The 19,357-nt window shown below is 36.8% G+C and overlaps 1 protein-coding gene across 1 annotated transcript; it reads right to left on the bottom strand.

Annotated features, from left to right (window-relative positions):
• Positions 1-1,007: 1,007 nt before the first annotated feature.
• slc7a11 (solute carrier family 7 member 11) lies at positions 1,008-12,238 on the bottom strand. The gene is made up of 12 exons (XM_051860495.1): positions 11,506-12,238; positions 8,906-9,032; positions 8,261-8,376; positions 8,005-8,130; positions 6,432-6,531; positions 6,311-6,355; positions 6,066-6,189; positions 5,399-5,502; positions 4,261-4,357; positions 3,648-3,797; positions 2,452-2,629; positions 1,008-2,135 (listed from the first exon to the last, which is right to left on the bottom strand). The coding sequence occupies exons 1-12, from the start codon at positions 11,789-11,791 to the stop codon at positions 2,080-2,082; spliced, it is 1,509 nt and encodes a 502-aa protein (XP_051716455.1). The 5' UTR covers positions 11,792-12,238; the 3' UTR covers positions 1,008-2,079.
• Between the last annotated feature and the right edge of the window lie 7,119 nt (positions 12,239-19,357).

Below are 19,357 nucleotides of genomic sequence, written 5' to 3'. Positions count from 1 at the left end.
CATTTATTAGGCAAATAACAAACTGAAACAACTAAATAATCTTTATTCACACATAATAACTAATATATATATATATATATATATATAATTTTTTTTTTTTTTTTTTGTATGGCCTCTTTGATTCTTAATACTGTGTGTGGTTACCTGGATGATCCACGACTGTTTTTTTGTTTTGTGATGGTTGTTCATGAGTCCCTTGTTTGTCCTGAGCAGTTAAACTGCCCAATATTCTTAAAAGAAATCCTCCAGATCCCAAAAATTCTTCAGTTTTCCAGCATTTTTTGCGTATTTGAACCATTTCCAGCAGTGACTGTATGGTTTTGAGATCCATCTTTTCACACTGAGGACAACTGAGGGACTCAAACAGAATTATTAAAAAAGGTTCAAACATTCACTGATGCTCCAGAAGGAAACACGATGCATTATGAGCTGGGGGGTGAAAACCTTTTGAATTTGAAGATCAAGGAATATTGTACTTATTTTGTCTTCTGGCAAACATTTAAGTGTCTTCTGTTGCTTCCGAAGGGCAGTACTAAATGGGAAAAAAAAAGATATTTAAACAAAATAAGAAAAATTTGGACATCTTTATCCTGTTCAAAACTTTTCACCTCCCGGGTCTTAATGCATCATGTTTCCTTCTGGAGCATCAGTGAATTTTTGAACCTTTTTTAATAGTTGTGTTTGAGTCCCTCAGTTGTCCTCAGTGTGAAAAGATGGATCTCAGAATCATACAGTCACTGCTGGAAAGGGTTCAAATATGCAAAACATGCTGGAAATCTGAAGAATTGTTGGGACCTAGAGGATTTTTCTGAAGAATATTAGGCAGTTTAATTGCTAAAGACAAACAAGGGACTCATGATCAACCATCACAAAAAAAACAGTCGTGGACCATCCAGGTAACCACACACAGTATTAAGAATCAAAGGAGGCCATACAAAAAAAAAAAATATATATATATATATATATGTATATTAAACAACATTATGGAAACATTTTATGCAAAAATAGCAGAGATAATGGGAAATATTTATTTCATTTGGTAGAATTGGTCATACAAAGTTTGACTGCTGCTTTACAAAAGTTGTTTCTACTGTAGTAGAATAGTTTTACAAAATATGCTGTACAAAAATATACCAGTGAATGTAAAATTATCACAAACACTTTGTCTAAAACAGTTATAATAATAGAAAAACATAATACTGATTTAAGTAAAACACAGACATTTGTGAGTGATTCAGTATTCAAACATGCACATTGTTAATGTGCAAAATCATTGCTGGCAATTCATTTGGGAGTAAACTGATTACAAATAAGATTAATTTTCAAGCTGAATGGGTATTTACAGTAAGTTGTCAATTGCTTAAAAGGCAATTCTGGAGCGATAATCAACATAAATTAGTGCACTGTGGGGTTCTCCTGCATGGTACAATAAAACAGCACTATAGGCAATAAAATACCAGATTATCCAGTGTATCGTAATACAGAAATATCACTGTAGTGTATGTGATAAGCCCTAAAAAAAAGACCCTACAAGCCATTATTCAGTGTTTACATGTACAGTCATGTCAGTATAACAGAATTTCAAATATCTCAGCCATTAAGGAGAGTGAAACATTATGTCCAAATCCCTGTCTGAACCCATTCTTGAGTCATCCCTCAGTGGAATCACTTGTGTCTGTGGCATTGACGTGTATAAAGATATAGCAGTGCAAATTGAATAAGTGGCCAAGGTTCTAAAACACCACAGGTGATATGCATGGACTTTATGTCAGTCACGTTAGGTGATTCACAGCACTGGAAGATGAATAACATGTTGAAATGACAGTGTTGCGTCTCTTTCTCAGGTGGACTGAGGCAGAGACATTTCAGAGATTGTTTTTGCTCATTTTTGGATGTACGACAGCAGTAGGTCTCAACTGGCTTTTCTTCAGTTGGTTTTATTATTTGGATTTAGTATTGTTTTCTCCCTGCTGTCAATCAGAACAGACTTTGTTCATGACCTACCAGTTGAGAACTAGATACTGCAGATACTATATAGACACAGCCATACATACATGCACAGAGAAAAAAGGATGAAGGTCAGTGCTCTGCAGGAACCACCTCTAGGATGATCTGTAGCGATCTGTTCACAGAGTCTGAGAAACACAAGGGAAACAAACATTAATTAGCCAACTTCACTAATTAGCATATGTTGTATGATATTACCATAATCTATATGATGTGGAATATATTTCCATATGTTCCATCATCTGTGCATAATAAGGATCTTTTTATTCATTTCCAGAAAATATATTTCCAAGAGTTTAACACCTTGGTCATATAATCAAAAATTGGCATGGTATAGTCATTATAATAATCATTCATGTGTAACTAGACAAGAAATGATTTTCACACATATTCAGAAGTTTTACGCTGTTGCCTTTTGCCATTTGCATTTATGTAACCTCTGACCTGAGAATTTCTGGAACCATTTGGGTTTTCTTTCGATGTATATGAATATGTAGTACGCAGGGATGCCAGTGAGAGAGATGGCAAAGCCAATCCCAGTATTAATTGGATCCGAGTATAGAGAAAAGAAGACCATGAAGAAACAGGTGAAGGAGAAAACAGCAGGGATTATAATAGGGACCTGTGAAAGAGAAAAATACAGAGAAAAAGAGATATTAAAAGTTTGGTATTCTTTGGAGTTTGGAAAAAGCAATAAACTACATGTGTCGAGACTGTATGTATAAATGTAAGTCTGTTCCTCATGAATCATATGACTTTAGAAGACTTGGAATATAGTGATTAGGCCACTTTTATGATTTTTAAGGTGCTTTTCACTTATTTCTACAGGTGCCCCACAGGGATTAATCCTGGGTCCTTTATAATTCTTCTCGAACTCTTAAATCATCGTCTACGTTCTCCTTAGTTCTTCCTTGCATACGTTTGGCTTCTATGGGATCTCGAGCTTTTAGCTACACTGCTCCTCATCTGTGAAACTTACTTCCACAGGACATTCGCAAAAGTGACTCTCTCCCTATTTTTAAATCTCGTTTGAAAACACATTAGGCAGGCATACAGGTGACATTTTATATGTATTTTCTATTGGTTGTAACCCTATTTTTTTGTTGTTGTTGTTGTTACTTTTTAATTGTTGCATGCATATTGTTTTATCTGCTTGTAAGGTGTCCTTGAGTGTCACATAAGGTGCCCATAAATAAAATGTATTATTATTATTATTATTATATCATGAATTTAATTTTCATGCTTATACCAAACCTGTTCTAGTGTGATCAGCTATACTTTTTCTTTATGACAAATTAAATACTTAGATAAGACTACAGAAAGAGAGCATTTACTTGTGCATCAAAAAATGTCAGATCCGTTTTGTTCATGGTTATTTCACAGTATATTGGACACTCAGTAATTACCAGTTGATTAATCCCAGAAAAAGGCCCCCTGGAGCAACCTAAGATTAAGTGGATAAAATAACAAAGTGACAGACTACAATTGAGATCTCAATAGCTTTCCAACACTTGGCTCACCTCTCATAACCTACGCCTTAGAATTAAATCTACTGTGTTTTCTTAACCACTAGATATTTAACCATTATATTACATTAGAGATATGAGGTAATAGGCTGCCAGCACAGAAAAGAGGGTCACCTTAAAAGGTCGTGGCATATCAGGGCGTGTGTATCGCAGGTAGATGAGGCCGACTACGGCCACCCCGATGAAAAACCAGCGTAGGAAGCTCATAAAGTTCAGCAGGCTGTAGATGTCCCCTAAGAAGAGGATCAGTATTGTGATCGGATACTGAAAGAAAGACAAGCACTTTTAGAAAGTCATAAAAAAAGGGGTGTATGCATGAAAATGACTGGTATAGTAAATTAAAAGTTATATGTTATATAAGTTACGTGAGTTAATGTTTATGCATATGTATAAGTTATTTTTATGTTTTTAATGTAATATTTTGTATTAGTACAAGTAAATATTTTTTCCTTTAAGGATCATATTACAATAATCATAAGTTATTTCATAAGCACAGATATTACTTATTTCATAAGTAATATGTTTTTGTTTATTTTGAAACTTTCAAATGTCTGTATAGACCTAGACTGCCATTATAAGTAATGTTTTTTTGTTTTTTTTTATCACTTAACATTGACACTTGAAATGCTCAATATGTGGAAAGAAAGGAAGCTGCAAACGGTTTTGTTCAGCTGAACAGGAGTTGGAGGTGACCGTTGAGTGGGACTGGTGTGCGTCTATGACTCACCAGGACAATCACAGCAGGTAATGGCGTGTGTCGGCGTATGTGAATCATAGAGAGAACTTCAGGAAGCTGACCTTCTCGAGAGGCCACATAGAACATTCTGTGAAAGGGAAACACAATGTTAAAACATTTTAAAACATCCACTGTCGAAAACCAAGACATACAATAGTCGATGTTCTGAAACTTTAAAGGATTTGAAATTGAAGACTAAAAATGTGTTAAAACCCAAAACAATGAACTGACCAACAATTGTTGGTCATTTGAAAAATAATATAAACTTAATATACTCTCATGGCAATTCTTAAAGGGTTAGTTCACCCACAAATGACAATTCTGTCATTAATTACTCACCCTCATGTCGTTCCACACCAGTAAGACCTTCGTTCACCTTCAGAACACAAATTAAGATATTTTTGATGAAATCCGAGAGGTATATGACTCGTCCATAGACAGCAATTTAACCACCACTTTCGAGGTCCAGAAAGGTACTAAAGACATTGTTAAAAGAGTTAACATGACTGCAGTGGTTAAACCTTAATTTTATGAAGTGACGAGAATACGTTTTGTGTGCAAAAGAACGCAGACTCATTATTGGCCGGCTCCTGCGTCAGCATCTCACAAATGTGTTGTGCTGCTCACGTAAACAGCATCTGAGCCGCCGTTTGGACCTAGAACCTGTAAGCGCTGAACGTAAACAGCATATGCGAATGACACAGAAGAGAAGTTGTTATTTCTGTTTTGTTTTTGCGCACAAAAAGTATTCTCATCGCTTCATAAAATTAAGTTTGAACCACTGCAGTCACATAGACTGTAACCATGAAAGTGGTGGTTAAATTGCTGTCTATGGACGAGTCATAGACCTCTCGGATTTCATTAAAAATATCTTAATTGTGTTCCGAAGATGAACGAAGGTCTTACGGGTGTGGAATGACATGAGGGTGAGTAATTAATGACAGAATTTTCATTTTTAGGGTGAACTAACCCTTTAAGTATTTTACTTTTTGGTGAATTGGTGGCTAATTCAAATGAATATGTGCAAAAATAATTAAGCTTTTTCCCTAGTTTCCCTATAACCATTATCACTCTAAGTTTGACTTTAGTAAAAGTCAGGTAATCTGAGACTCAAAACTGAGACGCACACCTTGAGATGGCAAATAGGCATCCGTTCATGGACCCAAAGCAAGACAGAGCTACAAAAATGGGAACTGCAACTGAGAAGTTTCCCATCAGCTTCTCTGCAAAAGTCTGTTGGGGAGGGAAAGATGGATGGATAGAGAGGCAAGAGATTAAAAGAGAGTGGATGGAAGTGAGAAAGAGGAACTCATTTTGTGAAACAAATAGGAAAACAACATTGATCTTCAATTTTTAGACTTGTTGGTGTTTATGAATAATCAGTGCAGTAAAAAGGCTTTATATTTTCCATAAGAGTGAGAGACGCAACGTGAAACAGGCTCTAAATGAATGCATTACAGACATCTAACAAGATGAGAAAGCTTTTAGAGTAGTCCAGAGCCTAGCTGGAGATCTCTGCGCACAGATTCTGGTGCTGTCAGTTATTTGTGAGAGATATATGATTACTCCAGCAGAGAAACAGACAGGCATGTAGAGCCACTGGCTTTATGTAATCACATTTACTTTGGGGAGGAGGAAGGTGTTGACTATTACAGTCACTACTGCAAATTGCTTAATCTTGTTTAAAAAGCTGGTATGCTTTTCTCTTCTGTCTCTCTTTCTTAAATGTTTCATTTACTGCTGCTACATAAAAAACATTGAAGTTTTGAGGTAGAAGCAGACAGGGAGTGACCCACCACAGCCACAGCATTGGAGGCTAACAGCTCTTCTGCTGACATCACGGTGTAATACGCCACATTTGTCAGTGTGTAACAGATCATTACTATCACCATGGAGATGCAGATGGCAAGAGGCACCGTCCTGGGGAATGGAAATTAACACCTAAGTCATCACTGCCGTTTGGTTTGCCATGATAGAAACAGCTGAATTAAACATCAAACCCCTCCTACAGAAATCATGTTTGTTATATCCGATCACTAACCTCTCAGGATTCTCCACCTCCTCAGTCACAAAATTCAAGTAAAACCTGTAAGAGGCCAGAAATGTATTAAAAGACTCAATGGGCATTATCGGATTTGTGTGGAAAAAGAAGGTGGGCTCACCATCCAGCATAGGCATACATTCCTGAGTAGAAGGCAAGAGGAAGCCCTGTCAAGTCTGCTGTGTTGACCTCAAATGCATTCTCAAAGTTTTTGGTCTCCCCTGCAGATGTAACCAGTGGCAAATGATTAGCATTATGGTAAACTAACACAGCCTGTTGTTCTCTGTAATTTTAGGTTTACGTCACCTCAGGGCTTCCAGTGGGGAGACCTGAGGTGACGTCAGTAGGGAGAGAGGGAGGAGAAGGCAGGAGAAGTTTTAAATCAACATACATATATAGATAAGAAAAAAGGTCTAAAAAAATTCATCAGGAGCCTAAATTAGGAAAATGAATAGGGGAAACATGCAAAAAAGTAAAGGTATGTATGCAGCTATCCTTCATCTCATTATGAGTATAATATTATGTTTTTACTGTACAGTTGTGCAGTTTTGGGAATTTATGTCATTTTTTTTATTTGCCTCAGTTTGTAATTATTTAAATATTCATTTATATGAAAAGCAACTTTTTTTAAAAGATTTTTCAATTTCATTCATGGTGATAACATGAAAATGTGCCATGGTTTATTGGAAGATTGCTGCCATCTACTGAAAAACAAACACTTTTAAAATTAAAATGACATGAATTTTCAACTACAGCCACTAGATGGCAGCAGGGGATTACTCAATAGCTCATATACCATTCACAAGTTTTTCATTACGTTTTTTTAGACATTATAGAATCCTTATTGTAACAATTTAACATTTTAGTTGTTTTTTTTTTTGTTTTGTTTTGCTTTGTTTTTAAAGGCCCACTGAAATGCCGTGAAACGTGCAGCATTATTTAATGTGTTGACGTAATTTCAACTGAAACAGGAAGACAGGGCGGGACATATCGAACAGCTCCTCCCCTTTTTAAAAAAATAGCCAATAGCGTTTTGTTTATATCAAAGCTTGGCCAGAGCTGTTGAGCTCAGTAAAACCTCGGTTTTCTTCTAATCTGTAACCGTTTCTTCTCTTAATCTCCTCCATATCACTTTAAAATATAGCATTCTGTGCAGAATTCGAATGGGTCCGATACGTTTTGTGGTCTGCGCCGACTCATGGATATGATCCACTCTGTGCTATCGTGTCTCTGGACCAGAGCAGACAATGTTCGCATGACACTAACGTGAAACCAGACTTCATTCGCCTTAATGGAAAGCATATTTACACTGTCTGAATCATTCCCTATGTCATATATAGTGCACTATGTGTCATTCACCATGTAGAAAATAGTAAATGTGTGAATAAGTGACTGATTTCAGCCACAGCTTCAGCATCTATTTATAATGTAGGGGGGCGGGACGCTTTAGATTCTAGAGTGCATTTGATTGGACAGAAGATCTGATGAGAAGCTAAAGTCTGCGGTTGATGTCATGGAAATCTGTGATCCATTTTAGCAGAAGTGAGAGACTATGTTTTGAATGCTAATGCGAATTTTGTCGTTGTTTCGGAACACATCAGCTTATTCATAACCATAAGGCTAACATATTCATACTAAAAGCTAAAAAAAAAACTCTTATTCAAGAAGCCAGAAGCATAATATAAACTTAATACCTTTGAAGAGCAGATATAATCCTGGAACAATGATAATGGCTATGGCGAGCAGCTTGCTGAACGTGAGGAAGATCTGGAGTCTGGCAGTCCAGCTTACACTCATGCTGTTTAGATACATTACCATGGCTGCAATGAAAAGGAATACACAATATCTCAAAATTAAAATGGCACACATAAACCAGACCGTAAAGATGGTATATACACACTGTAATCAAGCAGTCTGAATATATAAATATATAAATTTGCTCAAGCTTACTGATTCCGATTGCTGTGGCCAATTTAACGGCAATCTCAGGAACTCCACATGGCATGAAGATGGGCTCTAAAATATAGCGGCCAAATGCCAGAGCGATCACAGCCAAACCTGCAGGTCTTCAAGATGAGAAAATTAATTCTGAGAACTCAGTGTACTGTACTGAACATCTTGTAATCACTCATAAAACACTGTTCCAAAGTAGTAGTAATCTTTGTGATAAATCATGATTGTAATAGAACATCTTTTCTTGATTTTTTTTTTTTTTAGTCCCCTACAAAATCTGAACTGAACCTTTCTCATGAACATGTTTTGTGCTTACAGCATGAAGCTTGTTTGCTTTGAAACTACACCTACAGATGTTACTCCTGGCGGTTTTGTGATTATTACATATGAACCTAGACTAAATCCAGCCCTTGATCCTTTGCATGAGAGCTTCCACAATGGCTTGTTCATTGTCATAAGGCACTTTATCTCTGGTTTTTATTCCATGCCTACTAGAGCCCAGCAGTATTATTGAGAGATAACCCTCGTTGGGGAGAGTTTGCTTGTGTTTATTTGGGGTGTTGAAGGGATTGTGTTTGTTTATTCTGGCAGTGCCCCAAAGAACTGACAATGAAGACGGAGGATGAATGAGGATTTACTGACCTTATGGCAATCATGTCAGCCCACAATCGCACAAAAGCCATTTGCGGACCAAACGCCTCCAGAATGTACGTGTAATGGCCGCCAGACTTTTTAATGCAGGTACCCAGCTCAGCATATGATAGAGCACCTGGAAGGGACAAAAGCAACAACTAGTTAGGAAAAATTAAGGCGAATACCTTTATACTTTTGCAAAATGAGGTGACAGTGGCTGGACAAAGCCCAGTTATGAAGAGCAAGTTCAGAAAGGTGGCAAGATTTGCACAACACCTGCAAAGCAACCCTGAAGGCACATGGTTAAGTCAGTTCATTAAGACCATCTGTTCTCTCAGAGAGTGCAGTTACACAAGCTCTTTATAGTTCTATGCATTTTAACATTTTAATGAATACTCTGTTCAAATCAAAGCCCCGTTTCACTCACAGCCTTGACTTGTGAGCTTCAAAAGGTAAATGTAAAGAGAGCTCTAAGGCCCACCAGGAGAGTTCAGAATGCAGATTTGAACTCTCTCTCTGAGAGAAATTGTGGATGAATGGACAGGTTTTTTTTAATCGGCAGCTCAGCTTTTCCTCAAAGCCTGCGGGCTGCGACACACAAAAGAAAGCTGACAAGTGTGAAATGACTCCTGGCATACACATGAATAAACAAACTGTCAAACAATGCTCTTCTTATACACAAACTAATTCTTCTTTGACACACACACAAAGCCATCAACCTCCACAGTGTCAGACTGCGCTCTCCTCACCATCAAAGTGCGGCGTAAGACAATATCAGCCTCTATCGTGCACGGACACACACATTAGGCATTAGAGGGGGCCTCTTATCAGGTTCTTCACGCATAGCCTGAAATTCTTGCTTGGTGACTATCAGAAAAACCTGGTCCTTTTCAATATAGTGTTTATAGCGGAGTTTGCAAACCATTTGGGTTGATGAAAAGCCAATAATTAATTAAATCATGAAAGTATGTAATTAAAATAAATAAATAACATAAAAATAAAAGCAATTAAACTAAAACACTTACTAAAAAGATGAAATATCTGCATGCCATGTAACCATTAACCAACATCAGAGAACTGTGTATACGCAAAAATGTTACCAAATACTGCATGATTCATTCAAAGAATACTTTTTAGTTTGATGTAATAGGATCATGAGCTGTGAGTTAGTAGAATATAAACTGTACTTTGTGATTAATGGGGTTTTTTTTTAATTGTTTTAGGGAAATGACTTATCTGACTCAGAGTTGCCTAACTTGTCTAAATAATTTTGCAGTGTACACAATGAGCAACTTAAGCAAGACAGTGCTTTCCATCTGCTATTTGAAAAAATGCAGCTTTATCCACAGTGCCAAATTTTCAAATGTGATTACAATCATCCAGTTCTCCATTTTTTTTTTTTTTTTTTTCTGTCTCTGTAGCTTTAACTAGCAGCACTCTTATACTCTTATAGTCATTCAGGAAAAAAGGTGAGTTAAAGGGATAGTTCACCCAAAAATGACAATTTTGTCATCATTTACTCACCCTCATGTTGTTCCAAACCTGTACGAGTTTATTTCTTCATTTGAACACAAAAGATGATATTTTAAACAATGTTGGTAACCAGACAGTTGACGTTAGCCATTGACTTCCATAGTATTTTTTTTTTCCTACTATGGAAGTCAATGGCTATCGTCAACTGTTTGATTACCAACATTCTTTAAAATATCTTCTTTTGTGTTCAACAGAAGAAATAAACAGGTTTGGAACAATTTGAGGGTGAGTAAGTGAAATTAATTACATTTTTGGGTGAACTATCCCTTTAAGGAGAGCAAAATAAATGGCAGTAAGCAGGTGTAAGATTGCACAGACATCCTGCCCCTTAGTTCACCCAAAATATTAGAATTCTGCCATCATTTATTCACCCTCATGTCTTTTAAAATCTGTGCGACTTTCTTTTCACTGTAGAATACAAAAGGAGAAGTTTAGCGGAATGTTCAAGCTGCTGATTACAGTAAATGTGAATGTGGACCATAACAAACAAGTCAATATTTTTAGTGAATAATGGCTTAAGTTTCACTCTGTTCTTCACACAAAGCTATCAGGAGACTTGAATTTAAAGTGCCTTTTTTGTCTTTTTTGGACAGCCCCTTGTCCCAATCCACTTTCATTGTGTTGAAGAGAACAGCTGAGACCTGCTAAACATCTCCTTTGATGTCCCTTGAAAAAAATGTTTGGAATGTCATGAGACTAAAGTAAATGATGACAGAATTTTCATTTTTGAGTCAACTATCCCTTTAAGAACACATGTCAGTGAGTAAAGTGGTGTGTCCTAATGAATGACCATGACTGCGGTGCTGTTAGGTAAAAGCCACGATTTCACCACAAACAAACAGTTAAGTCAGCGTCTGTACAGTTTCCTCAGATTCTAATTAAAATGCAACTGTTGATTCTACCAGGAATTAAGAATGTCGATTTGTGCCAGATGAGTGGGTGAGATATTTAGGTCATTTGTCAAAACTGTATAATGTGTGTGGAAAAAGAATGTGAGCCCACGTGTGAGAGCATATGCACATGTTAACCCGCTCATGTTTGCGTATGTTCAGCTATGTGTTATGTGTGACACTCACCGAAAAGAGAGAGAATCCCACAGGCAATCCACACCACCAGTGACATTCCCACACTGCCCGAGTTCTTCAGAATTCCCTTCGGAGAGATGAATATTCCCGCTCCGATGATCGTCCCAATGATGATAGAGATTCCTCGGAGCAGGGTCACCTTCTTTCGCAGTTCCACCTTCTCCTCGGGGGCTCCGGCGTGGGAGTCTCCATTTGATTTGAGAGGGTCTTTCTCTCCAAAATTACTTGGAGTCAGATCCGCTTTGGGATGTGGAACTGACACAGTCCTTCTGGGCATCTTGTTCGCTCACTCACAAACACACACACATTGACTCTCTCACTCACAGTGTAGTGTGCCTTCCCTTGCCAGTGGCACATGAAAGGCCTGAGCGGAAGGTGTTCTCAAAGTAAAGCAAACTTCTGATACGCTGTGACGAGTCTAAACAAATACAATGTGAAGTGGCCTCCTCTTTTTTTTCTCCCTCACTGGCCTTTTTAGTGTCTCAAACACTCCCCTTTTCTCTCCTTTACTGTTTGTCTTCCTCTTTTCACCTTATCCTGTAATTTACTGCGTATTATTTGAGTACAAGGGTGTTTCTTGTTGTGGTTAGTATAGCCCAGAGTCATGATGCCTCAGCAGTAGTATCCGATTCTCACATTTCCTCATGTGACATGCAGATCATACAAAGGCATTCCAGCGCTCACTTTAAACACTTGCCGTTTTCTCGTGTTCTTTCAAAAGCCCAGTTTCACTGCACTTGTTATAGACGTGTTCTGATTAGCAAGTGAGCAGATGATAGGCTGATAACAAACTCCTGTTTCCAGAATTGTGGACTAAGTGTGTGATTTTTTTTTTTTTTATCATGAAACTGAATCTAGGTCAAACCACATGGCATTAGTACAAGTTACTGTACGAGTGTGTGTGTGTGTGTGTGTGTCTGTGTGTATGTGTGTGAGAGAGAGAGAGAGAGAGAGAGAGAGGTGTGTGTGTTTCCAGACAAAGCCATTTCAGTCAAGTGTGATACAGTGTTCTGTAAATAAGAATGAAGACGGAGGGAGGCTGATGTAACATTACATCAGATCAGCCACTCAGTAGATTCAGTGTCTTGAAACCATCACTTGTGATGATTTGCAACTTTTCACATCATAGCCGAATTTTATAACCTGAAATATCTCACATAAATCTATCAAAGCATTATGACTGTGCAAAAATTACAATTACTTGTGACTTCATGTAATTATTCATTTGTAATAACTTTCTTTTGTGAGTATTATGTTTCACTCTTTAAAAAGTAAAAAACTTAATGCCGCAGGAGAACTTTTTATGTTTTAAAAAGGACTTTTAAAGTTATTTAATAATGCAAAATAATGAATGTAAATTGCTGAATAAATAAATGTTTTCATAATTGTAATCATATTTTTTATTATATACATATGTTCTAAAATTTAGGGTCTGTACTTTTTTTTTTTTTCAGTGTTTTTTTTTTATAGAGCTTTCTTGTGCTCACCAAGGCTGCATTTATTTGATCAAAAATACAGTAAAACAGTAATATTTTGAGATATTACATTTTAAAATAACTGTTTTCTATTTTAATATATTTTAAATTGTGAGTTATCAGCAGCAATCACTGGTGTCTTTAGTGTCACATGATCCTTCCCTTAATGTTCAAGAAACTTTGTTATTCTTATTTTCAGTGTTGAAAAGAGTTGTGCTGTTAGTTTTGTGGAAATCATGATACAATTTTAGCGTTCACTGAATAGAAAGTTTAAAAGAACAGCATTTGTGTCTTTTCTGTCACTTTTGAACAATAAAAATAAACTGCGCTTGTGTTATGGGGACAAAATATCCCCACAAAGTTGGCAATATCCGAAATCCTTGTCTTTGTGGAGACATTTTTTGGTCCCCATGAGGAAAACAGCTTATAAATTATACAGAATGTTTTTTGAAAATGTAAAAATGCAGAAAGTTTTCTGTGATGGGTAGGTTTAGGGGTAGGGTTAAGGTGAGGGAATAGAATAGACAGTTTGTACAGTATACAAATATATGTAATGGAAAGTCCCCATAAAACACCCAAGGCCTTCTTGCAGCTCAAAGTAAAGTTGTGATACACTGTGGTACACAATGTGTAGTTATTGAGGGAGAGAGATAAACTGTGAAAGGACACCATGAAAGTAAACATATATACAGTATATTTGGACTTGTTTGCCATGGTGGAAAGAGAAAAGCAAGAATGATATTCTCAAGAAACATCTCTCCTGCATAGTCCAATAAACTATAATATGATGAAGGTGAGGAGAGATCATCATGGGACAAAAAGAGTCAACAGAGGAAATAAGAACATGTATCTGGTTTCAAATGTTTATCTGTAAGAAGAAAGATGTGCATTTCTAACAGTATTCAACAACATCCACACAGCTTGACATAAAGTTGGCAGACTAAAGGAGTCTTCCTCCACTCTGTATATGGATTTAAAGAGATAGATCAGCTCAAAATTATAATTCTGTCATTATTTACTCACACACATGACTCATGTTCTTCTGTGGAACACAAAAGAAGAATGTTAGTAACACAGGAGTTCTGGTTATCAGTGACTTCCACTAAAACCTTCCTCAAAATGTCTACATTCTACAGAAGAAAAATCATGCAGGTTTGGCATGAGAGTGAGTAAGATTTAAAACTAAAATTAAGTCATTATTCACTAAAAATCTTGACATGCAGCTGTCTTTGTCATATTTGAGACAAGCAGTGATGTCAGATTTATAAATTATTTTTTTAATCTAATCTTTTTAATAGTTCAGCTGATTGGTCTGAATAATTTGTTCTTGAATCAACTACTGATATAGTTTTTGCTGACAATAACCAGTGGCAATGGTTTTCAACTAGTGCTGCCAACTAATAAATTGCACATTTTTCTGTAATTAACCGTGATTAATCACACCTAAACATTAAAGTTTTGAATATATTTTATATCATAATAATTTCGCATTTAATCTCCAAATTTAATGTACAAATAACATAAAGACAGTGTTTTAAATATGTTTTGAGACAAACTATGTGCAAATTCATAAGTCAATACCTGAGTATTTTCTCTTTAAAGCTGCAGTGAACCAAAGACAGTCTCAAAAACGCGGTTTGAAATCTCTGGTGTTCTTTATGTCACAAACTTCCTTGAAAACAATCACTTCAACGTGCGGGCGGGCTTTAGCATATCATTAACTATGCTCTGAAGCAGGGGAGTCTCAAGAGAAGTTAGGTTATCCCGGTATATTTTTCTGTTGATATGAAAAATTGTGTATATTTAGCAATATAGCGGGTACATTATGTATATGATGATTATTATTATGTTATGATGAGCTATATGCCTTTCTAAGTTGTTCAAAGCATCTAAGGATACTGATTTTTAGAACGCAGACTGAGATGGCGAACGGGACCATGGTTTGTAACATTAGCAACACATTATTAGCTGTTTGATAACCCAGTCAGGCAAAAGGCTAATCATATTAATAGAGAATGTGAAGCTGCATTACGCCGTTTTGCATGCTGGGGCGGCGCCTCCATCTTAGAACGCAGTCCCTGTACAGTCCCTTTTGTTTTGTTTTTGCCTTTAATCCTTAAAGTTATTCCGTCAAGAGCAGTGATTGATCTTCTCTTTGTATTTCGTTCTTTAGCATTAATACCAGACAGCAGCAGGTTTATTAGGCTGCTGTCACTTTAAGACCTGCCACACATGATGCGAATCTGACACACATCTCATTTTCTCACAACTCTTTACGTTCATGACTTTTACGTTCACTATGTTTACAACTTTATTTAACTAATTTAAGACTGTGCTTATGAGGATACTCGACAAAACAAGCATTTTAGCATAATTTTGTGTGTTTTTGTCTGTTGAAGAGTGAAAGAGAACTCAATGCTGTACTGGCACCCTGTTTTAATCATCTTTCTATGTGTGTGTCACACAGACAGGAGATTCTGGGTTGGAGATTCACACCAGTACCGCACTGAGTTCTCTTTTGTTTCTTTTCGCACTTCAATGATTTAAAAGCATTTGCTTGAATAATAGCGTATTATATAATGTAATGCTAGCCAAAGGATGATGGAAAAAAACGAATGCTGCATTAATCGTGTTAAATATTTTTACGCGTTAAACTAAAAAAAAATGAATCACAAAATTAACACGTTAATTTTGACATGCTTACTAGAGAGGAAAATGATAACCTAAATTTCAATCTGTTCATCACACAAAGCTATTATATGACTTTACAAGACTTTGAATATTGTGCAGATGTGGTATGGATCACTTATGATATTTTTAGCGTTTATTTTGTCATTTTGATGCGTGACAGCCTAAATAATGACAGAATTTTCATTTGTGGCTGAACAAACTCTTTAAACTCCTTTTCTCCTTCCATTCAAGTTTCTTTATGGAGTATATTACAAGTATTAGTGCAGAAAAGCCATCTTAACCTCCTAAGAAAAGTAAGCCAGAAGATACAGTCCACATATTAAGGTATCCTCTATCTGTCAGGGATTGTGTACTTCAGGCTGGCCTCAGGGAAGAAGCGTGAAGGAGATTAAGTGGTCGTCTCTATGTAGAATCATTCAGAAATGAGAGGGAGAAATAAGTGAGGGATCAAACCCATCCTCTCCACCAGAACAGGGAAATCTCCCTATATAAAGGAGACCCCAGGCATATATCCAAATCTCTCTTTCTCTGTGTGTATATGTGTGTGCTGTATGTCAGGCTGTGTTTTCAGCTTGAGCAGTGAGGCCTAAGGGAAGCCTGTGGGAAAGTTAACACCTTGCTTTTTGACTCATCCATTCTACCAAAAGCTATGACCAGGCTCACTTAACCGAACTTAATGATCAGGAACATTCACAGATCCATTCCAACAAGAATGGAGTTCAGTAACTTTGTCAAAGTTGTCGCTGTGTGAAGCAGTTTGCTGATAGGATTCACCAAAACTTCAGGGCCCTTGGCTGCTTCTAAAAAAAAAAATTAAAAAAAACTTTTAAAACAATTTACAATTTAATCAGCAGGAACACCTGTGTGTTCATTTGCTTTTTAGAGTTAAAGTTAGAGTATACTTTATTGTCTTTTTCAATTAGCAGTTAAGATTTTTCACTTTTTAGTTAAGATTTTTGAGTTAGCAGTTAGGTTTTTTTTATGGATCCTATACATTTGTGTTTGGAAGCCAGTGGCTCCCTTTTTTCAGTCTGGTATCTCAGAAAGCCTTTAGTTATATTTTGGACCCAGGCCATTGGACTAAATCAAAATGGAGGCCTATAGCACTTTTATGTGTTCACTAGTCACTGCTAGATATTGATCTTATACCGTCTGCTTGCCAGACCACTTTGTTCACATCTGTGCTTCCTTCCCAAGGTCTATAGCCCTGCAGGTTGTGTGGAGGGACCTGTTCATTGACCGAGGGTCTCGAGCTGCTGTGATATAAACATACTTCCTTTGCTTTCACTTGCTGTTGTAATCCAGTCCTCAGTATAACATAGCAATACATAGACTACCTTTTAAAAACATGCTCCCATCGCCCACATAAGGTCAGTCAGGATTGTAAAGGCTGTAAACTGTGAATAAACTCAACCGTTTGATTGAAAAGTTCCTTCATTTCCCAAATGGATTAAGACTAACTGGCACAGGATGTGCTCTATCCATCTGACTGATGAAATTTGATGTAAAAAATTATGTTCCACTCATGTTGTTAGTATAAACTGAACTGCATATGAAACTAGTTTCATTTCAATCCCTCCAAGGTGACTGTGACTGCATTTTGCGCATAAACCGATTACAACTTTCAACCTCAATACGTCTGCGGTCCAATCCATCTGTGACTTTCTTGGGAATTCGTACCCCTGCCAATATCTCCTTATACATGAGGAAATAGAGAGAGATTGATGAGATGCAAATGAACGTTATTTCCTCCATGGAAATAAAACAGACAACATTTATCTACAGTCGGCTAGATGTGTTTATGAATAATCAGTGCAGTGGAAAGGCTTTAAATTTTCCGTAAGAGTGAGCTTGTAAAGAGGCGCGCAAAATAAAACAGGCTATAAATGAATGCATTACAGACGTCTAACGAGATGAGAAAGCTTTTAGAGTATTTCAGAGCCTAGCAGGAGATCTCTGTGTGCAGATTCTGTCAGTTATTTGTGAGAGATATATGATTACTCCAGCAGAGAAACAGACAGGCATTTAGCGCTACTGGCTTTATGTAATCACATTTACTTTGGGAAGGAGGAAGGTGTTCACTGTTTTGATGAGGATGGAGCACAAATTTCTTCTGAATCTACTGTTCTGTCACATAAATGAACATATAGTACTTTCCAATGTAGTCTGTTATAGTCCTGGTTATTGTTTTCAATATAAAAAAGTGCCATTTCCCTGTTTGAATTAACCACAGGAGACATCAGGTGATTGTCATGCAGGCTACTGACAGAATGCATTTTGATCTTGTACTGAATGGTTTCAGGAACAACCTAGCCACCTCATTTTACTACAGGATTTCTGTGCATTGTGTTTGTGGTGTAATAAGAAATGCATAATAGAATGACAGAAGATACTGATGTGGATGACAGGGTGGCAGCTGGGTAAGGGAGATTACATTCGTATACCTGTGCAATGCTATACATGCGATTGCATGATTTTCCACCGTACAGTTTGGTAGGTTGTCAAAAACGTCCTCTGACTTTGACTGATTTGACAATACATGTCAGTAATTTACGTACTTACAGCTGTGCATGAAATATGAGCAAGGCAGAAGGTAACCATTTATGAAAGATCCAGTGAATGATGATCAATGGTCTGTTTGGTGTTTCCACATTGGAGCGTGAATCTCAGTCATAAACCTGGCCCGATTTCCACATAAGCTTTTTTTTTTTTTTTCAGAAATTATATTGATTGTGATTTTTCTCTCCAAGAAAATGATTGATTGTGGTTTCGTCTATCGTTGCAATGAGATCTGAGAGTGTGTGCAGGGGAAACAAACTTTAAACTTCTCTTTATGACTAAAACTCAGTGCAGAGATCTGAAAATAATGCTTCAGTTCTTTTTTTCACTCACTTTCAACTCTCGCTTTGCCTTTGCAAGCAAGATTTTCATGCATCATGGAAATAAAAAATAGCATCACTTTTCATAACAGAGATTGGTGTTTCACTGACATGAACGCTGAAGGCAATTTAATTGCAAATATTGTGTTAAATGCAATGAGATGGTCTTCAGTTTAATTTTTAAAAACAGATTTTGAATTTGAAAGGTGATTTAAAGGATTAGTTCACTATAAAATGAAAATTACCCCAAGATTTACTCAACATCAAGCCATCCTAGGTGTACATGACTTTCTTCTTTCAGATGAACACAATTGGAGTTATATTAATAAATATCCTCATACATCCAAGCTTTATAATGGAAGTGAACATGACCAACGAGTATGAAGCGCAGAAAGTGCATCCATCCATCATAAATGTACTCCACATGGCTCCGGGAGGTTAATAAAGGCCTTCTGAAGCAAAGCAATGTGTTTGTAAGAAAAATATCCATATTTAACAAGTTATAAAGTAAAATATCTAGCTTCTGCCAGAGCACCTTCTGTATTCAACTTATGAAAAAGTTGAATACAGAAGGCGTAGGACGTAAGCATTTTGAACTGTGAGAGGCATTACACTTTCTCTTCTAAAACTGCTATTAATATAACTCTGATTGTGTTCATCAGAAAGAAGAAAGTCATATACACCTAGGATGGCTTGAGGGTGAGTAAATATTGGGGTAATTTTCATTTTAAAGTGAACTAATCCTTTAAGTGACTTTGAACGTGGCATGGTTGTTGGTGCCAGATGGACTGGTCTGAG

Source organism: Ctenopharyngodon idella, chromosome 14 (genome assembly GCF_019924925.1).
Source record: "Ctenopharyngodon idella isolate HZGC_01 chromosome 14, HZGC01, whole genome shotgun sequence".
Taxonomy (NCBI): Eukaryota; Metazoa; Chordata; class Actinopteri; order Cypriniformes; family Xenocyprididae; genus Ctenopharyngodon; species Ctenopharyngodon idella.
Note: the sequence above shows the minus strand (reverse complement) of the source record. Positions and strands in the feature narration are given on the sequence as shown.